Source organism: Littorina saxatilis, linkage group LG17 (genome assembly GCF_037325665.1).
Source record: "Littorina saxatilis isolate snail1 linkage group LG17, US_GU_Lsax_2.0, whole genome shotgun sequence".
NCBI lineage: Eukaryota > Metazoa > Mollusca > Gastropoda > Littorinimorpha > Littorinidae > Littorina > Littorina saxatilis.
In genome coordinates this window covers 60,966,651-60,977,321 of record NC_090261.1, presented here as the reverse complement: position 1 = coordinate 60,977,321, position 10,671 = coordinate 60,966,651, and the positions used below count along the sequence as shown (strand labels likewise).

The following is a 10,671-nucleotide window of genomic DNA, read 5'->3' as shown; positions in this document are numbered from 1 at the left end:
GACACTCTCCGGCTTCGACTGACGGCTTTGCTACTGCTTTTTTTTCTCCAAGTTTTCCTGAGTGTGCAAGTGTCAGTTTAACTTACTGAAAACTATGTGATTGTGTCACTGTTACGAAATGGACAATGAGCCCTATTTTGCTATGGTTTTGTTGTCTGATTTGGTTGATGTTCGTGGTTTTGCTTCGTAATTGGAGTAATTGTGACTTGTCGAAATTCAAGTTTAAAAACCTCAGGTGTGAACATATACCGGTATTTGTACATTCTTTTGATTAGATTCGGCTCGTGTTTTCTTTGGAAACATTTTCTGAAGGTGCGAGAAGAATACTTAATTCTCAACAAGGTGAGTAATGTACATTGCGAAATCAAAAAAACAAGAATAGTAGGTTACTGGAACATTTCATTATATTGACAAAACAAAACGTTCCATTTACAGGACGTCGACCCAGCGGTAGACAGACAGACGAACACTTAATATTTTGTACAAATAATGAACTTATCTCAAAAACGGCGATGAATCTCGCATGCAAGATGCCGGCATAACCACTTTTTAGATAAGATCGTTATTTGTATTAGTGTTTGTCTGTCTGTCTTCTTAAATGGCCACTGGGTCGATGTATTGTAAAAGTAACGTTTTGTTTTGTTAATAAGTAAACGCAGGGGCGGATCAGTTGCTTTGTAAGGGGGGGGGGGGGGGCACTTTGAATCGAAAGTGAATGTGATGGGCGCGAAGCGCCCGAATTTGCTAGGGGGGTCCGGGGGCATGCCCCCCCGGAAAAAAAATTTTGCCCAAAGAAGCAAAATGGTGCCATCTGGTGCCATTTGAACTTAGAAATGGTCATAGAATCAGCATGGAAAAATCTTTTTTTTTTCTTCTTCTTTTTTTTTCTTTTTTTTTTCGGGGGGGGGGCACGTGCCCCCTGTGCCCCCCCCCCCCTCGTCCGCCCCTGAAACGTTCCAATAAACTACAAGCAATTCTTGATTTTTGATTCTGAATTGTGGGACGTTAGGGCCCGGTCACACAGCGCTGCGTCCTTACCACGACCATGCCGATCACGCCGATCTGAAAAAGTTATCAAATCGGGGCATATCGCCGTCAAAATCCAGCACATGGCACTAATACCCTAGTCACATAATATAGACGCCGCTTCTGCTACGGCGGAAAAGTGTCAGAGAGCGTGGCCAATCGTGGGCCAAACGTGGCAGGATCTCCATGAGCGTGGTTTGGTCGGGGTGGGATCTGCTAGGTCGGGAAGCTTGCACGCTCTCCCCACGCTTGAACTGCACAAAAAAAGCGTATACAGTTGTGTACAGTCGTGATGTAGGTTTTTTTTATTCGCCATGTGCTGCATTTTGACAGCGAGCCCTGACTTGATAACTTTTTCAGATTAGAGTGATCGGCATGGTCGTCGTAAAAACGTAGAGCTGTGTGACGGGGGCCATAACAAACTACATCACGACTGTAATGTGCCCAAACCCGGCTAAGCTTGTTTTATGCAGTTCAAAATAAGCTTAGCGAGAGCGTGCAGCTTCGCGACCTTGCAGATCCCACCCCGACCAAACCACGCTCAAGGAGATCCTCCCACGTTTGGCCCACGATTGGCCACGCTCTCCGACAATTTTACAACGGAGTAGAAGCGGCGTCTCTGTGTGACTGGGGTATTAGCAGTCCATCTGGTTTTTTTAATTTCTGTACATTGCGGAGTAACCTGAGAGCTGACACACACTGAAACTGAACTGAACACATTCGCAAAAAGAAACACACACACACACACACACACACACACACACACACTCACAGACACACACCGACACACACACACACACACACACATCAAAAATGCACGTTTCCAAATCCAAATTGACAAGGTAATAATATGTTTATAGCGCGAGAACCAATTATTTATGAGAAACCTTCACAATGAAACAAAACATTCATACAAATGGATATTCGACAACATCTCGAATTCGCAGTGCATATAACAAATACGTTCCAATATACGACAGATGGTTTCATACGTGCATTTTAACACACCAATATAATCTTCATGGTTACACACAACAGTAAAACATTTGTGTCTCCAGTTCTGGTAAAGCAAACATGTACAAAGAAAATGTAGAAGGGCCCCTAATATGGACCACTTTTTGTTTCATGCTGATAACAATCTTGTTTACTTGCGAAGAAGTATCTTTTTGTGCTTGGTTGTTGTTCTCTCGTTAGTTATCCGTCAGACCTAATTAGAGCAAATTAGCTTTGATGGCCATACAGCAAAAATAATATAAAGAACAATTCAAAACTGGTCCATATTAGAAGCCTGGGCGCCTGACATGGACCAGTGAAAAAGCCATCATGAATTATTGTAACAAAAACAATTATATTTCGAAATAACACGATGCAATTCAAACGGGTTTTTTTGGTTTGTGCGTCCGCAACTGGTTTTTGGCTCACGTAAGTGTAGCCTATGCGATCGTAACTTTGTCTGTCTGTGCGTGCGTGCGTATGTGCGTGCGTGCGTGCGTATGTCTGTGGTTGAAACTCTAACATTTGAAGACGTCACATTACATTGACGTCACATTATGACGTATTTTTGTAAGAGGGTTAGACGTCACGCGAAGGAAGTACTGAAAGTCTCGGTCAATATTATTTTGAGCGGGCCGAGACTAGTTGGCAGTCGTGTCCCTGTAAGTAGGCTACATGCAGACAGACAGATCTAGATCTAGTGTCTCGCTTTCTTGCACAGTTTCACCTATGCTCTTTCTCTGTGTGTGTGTGTGTGTGTGTGTGTGTGTGTGTGTGTGTGTGTGTGTGTGTGTGTGTGTGTGTGTGTGTGTGTGTGTGTTACTGTTTGTCGATTTCTTACGTGAGCCTTGATGGCCTCGCCTCTTGTTAATTGTGCATGTTATCCAGAGAGAGTATGTATCAAATGAAAAAATTGTGGGCGCTATAGCACAGTTAGTTTGTCAGAATCTGAGTTGGTGGTCCATATTAGGAGCCTGTCCATATTTGGCGGCCCTTCCCCTACAACAACGTTGTGACGAGTCTACTACGCGTCTTATACTTTTGTACAATGATCCATTCAGTGGAAGAGAGCCAAACTCCTGTTTCGCTGGATGGAATTGAAAAACGGCCAGGCCATTAAATAAATAAGGTTCGGGCGCATTTATGTACAATGTACTTGCTTGCTGAACTCTCGAAATAGAATAAGTTTTGGTTAGCAAAACTATTCTAATACCACTTATAATTAACATAGCGCTTCGGCTGTGGATTTTGTTCTGTCACACCCTAAGTTGATCGTTATTTCTCGCAACGCAGCAGTATAGGAATTTGAGCAAAATTTCTCCCCACACGTTGGACATAAGCTTGTCTCTTGATCTGACTGGCGTTGATGTCATCAGAGTACCACCTGAAGGTCTATCGGTGGAGTCCTCGTGAAAAGTTGATGCGGGTGCGACGCCGCGATACAGGGCAGATGATGGTGGCCAAAGCCTTCAGCCACCGTTCGTGGCGCTCTGAGTACCTGTGTAGCGCTGAGCTTCGTGTGTTGCAGTCGGTCAATAGCCCGTGGCTTATTGGATACTACGGTGTTATCCAGGTGGGTACAGTGAGTGAAACCCCCCTTTTCTGACCCTAAGTTGATCGCAATTTCTCGCAACGCAGCAGTATAGGAATTTGAGCAAAATGTCTCCCCACACGTTGAACATAAGCTTGTCTCTTGATCTGACTGGCGTTGATGTCATCAGAGTGCCACCTGAAGGTCTATTGGTGGAGTCCTCGTGAAAAGATGACATTACATCCTCTTTACTTATATCCAAGTAGCTGTCAACAAACTGTCTAAAATTCCGTTAGCAAACAACACAAATGACCTACAATCCCTTTAGCAAAGCGTCCAGGTCCAACAAATTAAAAACAATATTGTGTTGTGGTGCATGACCATGCCTGAAGACAAACCGATGCGGACAATGACCGATTGGTGTTGCGGTACCTGCCAGTGAATGGGTGGTAGCAAAAAGCAACACACGTTGTCAAAACTAAAGAACATAAAAGCTGAAAAGTTGTTGCAGACGTGCAGGGAAAAACCAGTGATCATTTATTTCTAATCTTCAGTTAATGACTTGTTCTTCTTGATGAAAAAAAGCTTCTCAAAGTCACATTTAATGCAGAATTCATTATGGTTATGAACGAAATCGAATCGTCGTGTCGCAACAGAACTGGGACCGTGCATTGTAGTGCATAAGCTAAACTAAAGTATAATGCTAACTTACAAGTACACATTTTAAGAACGGAATAAGAGGTCCTTTTTTTGGAGACCCCCCCATCCCCCCCCACCCCCCCCCCACCCCCCCCCCCCCCCCCCCCCCTCTGTGCCTGCCTCGTTGCGGTCTAAAAGACGCTTGCCGAGCGATGCGGTCCATGTAGCCTTGAACCGGATCTGCGGGGTGTCCATGGAACGTTAGGGCATGACACAGTGACGTCTTTGTTTGAGCATGACGTCACATTATGGAAAAATGAAGTGAGCTTAGAACTTCGGCGGAGTTTTATGGCCTTCTACATCCAAACTTGTAATATTCAAAGATCAGCGATTTCCATCAACGCTTGCTATGTGAATAGAGCGTGAGTGTGCGGCCGGGCCTAGCCGAACCTGCCTTGTGAGGACGGTATGCGTGGCGTGTCAAATCCATGACGTCTAAAAGCAGAAAGGTATCCCAATTCATAGCACCCCAGTTTGGAGTACAAGAAGATGGCTCCTCGGAAGCTCATATTGCGACCAAAAGCAGCTCCTCCGTGGCCCGGCGGAGATTCTCTCACGACAAATTCATCAAGCCGGTTCCACCAAACACGACAGCGGCTGATTTGGACTTTGTGGACACGTTAATAGAGGGCAGTTTCGCGGAGTTGATACGGGTACGACGCCGCGATACAGGGCAGATGATGGTGGCCAAAGCCTTCAGCCACCGGTCGTGGCGCTCTGAGTACCTGTGTAGCGCTGAGCTACGTGTGTTGCAGTCGGTCAATAGCCCGTGGCTTATTGGATACTACGGTGTTATCCAGGTGGGTACAGTGAGTGAAACCCCCCTTTTCTGACCCCCCCCCCTCCCCTTAACCCCCCGTTCAGGGCAGATGATGGCGGCCAAAGCCTTCAGCCACCGTTCGTGGCGCTCTGAGTACAGTCTGTACCTGTGTAGCGCTGAGCTTCGTGTGTTGCAGTCGGTCAATAGCCCGTGGCTTATTGGATACTACGGTATTATCCAGGTGGGTACAGTGAGTGAAACCCCCCTTTTCTGACCCCCCCCCCCCCTCTCCTTAACCTCCCGTACACCCCCCCCCCCCCCCGATAAGATTGAGCGGAAGTGTTTGTATAAACCATCATGGATGGATCCACTAATGATGATGTATTTTGTGTGCACTGATGATGTGGTTGCAAGCAGCTGGGTCGAATGGAATGATTATTAGAAGTCATCGTGTATGCCTTCTTGTATGGATACATGCAAGATTATATACAAATACCATATGCCGGTATTGTATATACTGCACAGGAAGCAGTCAGGATGTTGATTTTCGTATGTGTCCAAGTGGAGGGATGTTCTTGTCCCATGTTTGCGTCTGGCCAGATTTGAAAGGGTAAGTCGAACAAGGAAGGATTGTGCCGCTTGTATCATGAACGTTTTCATGCAATGGGGTTTCATGCATAATTTGACTGCATGCATACTTTGACTGGCAGGACTTTGATGAAGACTTTCTGTTGCTGGAGTTCCTGTCCAACGGCAACTTCTACCAGATGGTCAACAAGAATGGCCACTTGTCGGACAGCCAGATTAAGTTCTACGCTGGCGAGATGTTCATGGCCACAAATTCTTTGCACGAAGAAGGTTTCATGCATCGCAACATTCAACTCTCCAATTTTCTTGTTCACGCTTCAGGACACTTACGGTATATTATCTTTTGTTTGGTTGAAACAATTTTTTCAAGATTGTTTTTTTCAAAGACGCATGCAATCAATGGAGCACATCAAACTTTATTTATAAGATAAGATAAGATGAAGAATAGATAAGATAAGAATACTTTAATGACCTTTTTTTTGTACATAAACATGGACATTTGCGTGTTGGCACCACATCGCATTACTCATATAACACAAAGGCAACAATGAAAAGCATAATCGTACATAAATACACTCATAATCGTACATAAATACACTCATAATCGTACATAAATACACTCATAAACGTGCTCTTAAAAAATCCAGTATAAGATCGGATTTGGCGGAGGAATATAACGCTATAAAAGTATCTGTTATTTGCATTGTTTATAAAAAAAAAAAAAAGACATTTCGAGACAGTCATTGTTCTACGGGACATGAGTCAAAGAAATACTGTCTTCAAACGATACATGGCCGTTTTATCGTATTTCGTTCTTGTCTTATGTTGGTGATTGTGGTGATGGCTGCTGCAATAGATATCATCGTCTACGCTATGAGATGACAATGATATTGCAGTATCTATAGATATTTATATCGATCTTGTTTCATGTTGATGATTGTGGTGGTGACTGTAATTTTATCTTAAAAATGAGATTAGAGTAACAATAGTAGTAGCCTTGTCTGCCTGCCTGCCTGTCTGCGTGTTTGCCTTTCTGTGGTTAGCCGCATTTCGCTCTTGTTTCATGTTGGTGTTTGTGGTAGTGGTGGTGGTGGTGGTGACTGTAATTTTACCTTGAACATGAGATTAGAGTAACGATAGTAGCATTGTCTTTCTGCCTGCCTGTCTGCGTGTCTGTCTTTCTGTGGTTAGCCGCATTTCGCTGATGCATTGTGTCGGTGATTCTAGTGGTGATGACTGTTGTATTACTTATCGTTAACACTTTGACCAGATGAAATTACAGTACCGGAAGTTGTTTGTCTGTCTGTCTGTCTGCCTGGTTGTCTGTGTCTCCAGTGTCTGTCTGTCTGCCTGGTTGTCTGTGTCTCCAGTGTCTGTCTGTCTGTCTGCCTGGTTGTCTGTGTCTCCAGTGTCTGTCTGTCTGTCTGCCTGGTTGTCTGTGTCTCCAGTGTCTGTCTGTCTGTCTTCCTGGTTGTCTGTGTCTCCAGTGTCTGTCTGTCTGTCTGCCTGGTTGTCTGTGTCTCCAGTGTCTGTCTGTCTGTCTGCCTGGTTGTCTGTGTCTCCAGTGTCTGTCTGTCTGCCTGGTTGTCTGTGTCTCCAGTGTCTGTCTGTCTGCCTGGTTGTCTGTGTCTCTAGTGTCTGTCTGTCTGCCTGGTTGTCTGTGTCTCTAGTGTCTGTCTGTCTGCCTGGTTGTCTGTGTCTCCAGTGTCTGTCTGTCTGTCTGCCTGGTTGTCTGTGTCTACAGTGTCTGTCTGTCTGCCTGCCTGGTTGTCTGTGTCTCTAGTGTCTGTCTGTCTGCCTGGTTTTCTGTGTCTCCAGTGTCTGTCTGTACGTGGTTGAAAATCCAGTAAACGCATAGGAACTTTTTCCCACAGAAGAACTGCCATCCTGCTCAACAACATTTATTTAATTAACCTTTTTTCTCGAAAAAAATAACATTTTATTGTCGACTTCATTGGTACAAAATGATTTTTTGTTTGGGGTCATCACAAACAATAGATTATTAAGAAATTAAAGTTAGTCACACTACAGACGTGTTAATTTTTGTTACTGTTTTTTGGTTGATTTTTTTGTTTTGTTAAAGTTTAATGACGTTTTAAATACAAAACAACACAAACATTGATGAACCTAATTCTCTCTGTTTGCTTTCCATCTTTGAAAAAAGGATTTGCGACTTTGGCCTGTCGTATCAGTTCACAAAAGATTCGGTACAGAAGCTTAAGGGGAAACATGAAAAGGCGAAACTGCAACTCATAACCAGCCCAGTGTTCGCTTCAGCGCACAGTGCATTGCCCGCTTCAACACCTTCGAACGTCCGTTCAGAAGATGAGTCGAACCAAACTGAGGTGGAAGCGAAACCAGTCCAAACGGAGTGCACCACGTCCTATCTGGCTCCAGAGGTAACTTTCATTTTCATTTTCATTGCATTCATTTACCATTGCTGATAAATTCGGGTTGCTTCCTCCCAGCGTCGAACCAAAGTCAGAAGTAGGAAAAAACGGAGTGCATCACTTCCTATCTGGCTCCAAAGGTAACATTCATTTTTATCTCCATTGCATTATTTTGCCATTGCTGATAAATTCGGGTTGCTTTCTCCCAGCGTCGAACCAAATTCAGAAAGAAGAAGAAACAAGTCGCGAAAGGCGAAAATACAACATTTAATTAGTCAAGCTGTCGTACTCACAGAATGAAACCGAACGCACTGCAATTTTTTCCCACCAAGACCGTACACTCGCAGCATCATCAGTCCACCGCTCGTGGCAAAGGCACTGAAATTGACTAGCCAGAATAGCACGGTAGTGGTTTCGCTCAGCAGGATAGCACGCTTTTCTGTATCTCTATTCTTTTTAACTTTCTGAGCATGTTTTTAATTCAAATACGACATCGACTCTCTCTTCTAAAGTCAAAATGTTTCGTTTTGGCATGATGAGACGAAGACGGAGGATGAGACGAAGATGCATCACAGTACAGAAAGTAGAAACCCGAAATGTTTGTGAGTTCACGGCATCGACCAATGAGCGTGCACCATACAAAAATCAACTTCTTTCAAGTGCTGTCATTGGCTTACAAAATAAGCTTCTCGCGCGTTCACATCGCCAGCGAGATTGTATTTGCAGAACCAAGATGGCGGACCAGCGTCTGCGAAAAGCTGTCTGCTTCAAGGGTTTGTCCGTTGTTGACAAGTAACGAACCCAATCGGGACCAAAAAAGGGTGTCCGCGTCCGCGCCTTTGAGGTGTTCGATCTTTTAAGGTGTTTTTGAGAGTAAAATACATCCGTCCTCACTTGAATTGTCCGTTATGCAAAGGTGTCCGCCGAAATAAGGGTCCGCTAGATGCAGGTTTTACTGTATATCAAATCTATATGTTTTTTGAATCAGGAACCGACAAGGAATAAGATGACATTGTTTTTAAATCGATTCCAGAAATTTAATTTTAATCATAGTTTTCATATATTTAATTTTCAGAGCTGGTTTTTAATCCAAATATGACATACTAGAGGAATACCCGGCTTCGCCGGGGTGAGTCGCGAGACAGAGACAGACAGCGTGGCGGTTCACCACAATCACCTTTGAAGGCGAAGTCCTGTCAAACGGGATTGAGAATTTTAGAGCTTATTTCTTAGCCCTATATTATCTGTTATGGCTTCTCAAATGCCAGAACATACACACAGACAAAAGCCGCCAGACCCCATCACAAACAGAACTCTACAATCCACAGGTGTTGCCTCCACACACACACACACACACACACACACACACACACACACACACACACACACACATAGACACAGACACAGAAGCCGTATATATCTATCTATATATATACATATATAGGGATAGATGACAGTGGAATTTTCGATAAATAGATTCGACCTTTGCACTTTTACAGTGAGGACAACTTACGGGTACATGCAAGGAAAGCCCACAACTTCTAAGGCGAACAACTCTGCATAGTCTGCTGTGAAGGGCGACGGTAGTCTCCCTTTCACACTCGACCCCCTTTGAATGAACTTAGGTCCCTCCCAGGTGGAGTGGGAACAGCACGAAAATGATTTAGTGGCCTGAACATTTCATGTCGAGTCCCATCGCTGTGGACGACGCCAAATGTAACCGAGTGCCAAAACACCACAATCACCTTTGAAGGCGAAGTCCACTCAAACGGGATTGAGAATAACTGTTATGGCTTCTCGAAGGAAGGCCTGAACATACTGACACACCAAAGCCGCTAGACCACATCACAAACAGAACTCTACAATCCACAGGTGTTGCCCACACACACACACAAACACACACACACACACACACACAGAAGCCGTATATATATATATATGTATATCTATATCTATAGATATGTAGAGATAGATGACAGTGTATTTTTCGCGTGGCTGTAAATTGATTCGACCTTTTCACTTTTACAGTAAGGACAACTTACGGGTACATGCAAGGAAAGCCCACAACTTCTAAGGCGAACAACTCCGCAGAGTCTGCTGTGAAGGGCGACGGTAGTCTCCCTGTCACACTCGACCCCCTTTAAATGAACTTAGGTCCCTCCCAGGTGGAATGGGAACAGCACGAAAATGATTCAGTGGCCTGAACATTTCATATCGAGTCCCATCGCTGTCGACGACGCCAAATGTAACCGAGTGCCAAAACACCACAATCACCTTTGAAGACGAAGTCCACTCAAACGGGATTGAGAATAACTGTTATGGCTTCTCGAAGGAAGGCCTGAACATACTGAAACACCAAAGCCGCTAGACCACATCACAAACAGAACTCTACAATCCACAGGTGTTGCCCACACACACACACAAACACACACACACACACACAGAAGCCGTATATAGATTCGACCTTTTCACTTTTACAGTAAGGACAACTTACGGGTGTAATCGTGACATTCTAAAAATAGTAACGTAGTAACGGGAATATGGATTGACGCCACACGAAGGAAGGGAGATAAACGCTGAAAACACTGGAGAAGATAAGGAAGAGTTACTGGGAATGGATCCAGAGAAAAACAGAGAAAACCAAAATCGGTTCAGCGCTACGCGCTGAGAGCACGTGTTGAAAT

General features: G+C 44.3%; 1 protein-coding gene across 2 annotated transcripts in view; it reads left to right on the top strand.

The window, feature by feature from the left end:
• The first annotated feature begins 4,495 nt into the window (after positions 1–4,495).
• The window catches only part of LOC138951955 (serine/threonine-protein kinase tricornered-like), a 30,954-nt gene continuing 24,778 nt past the window's right edge, over positions 4,496–10,671 (top strand). For both annotated transcript variants that reach the window (XM_070323525.1, XM_070323524.1), the window contains exons 1-3: positions 4,496–5,049; positions 5,720–5,928; positions 7,762–7,996. In XM_070323525.1, coding sequence (XP_070179626.1) covers positions 4,678–5,049; positions 5,720–5,928; positions 7,762–7,996 — 816 coding nt within the window. In that variant the 5' untranslated portion in view covers positions 4,496–4,677. The remainder of the gene's footprint in view (positions 5,050–5,719; positions 5,929–7,761; positions 7,997–10,671) is intronic.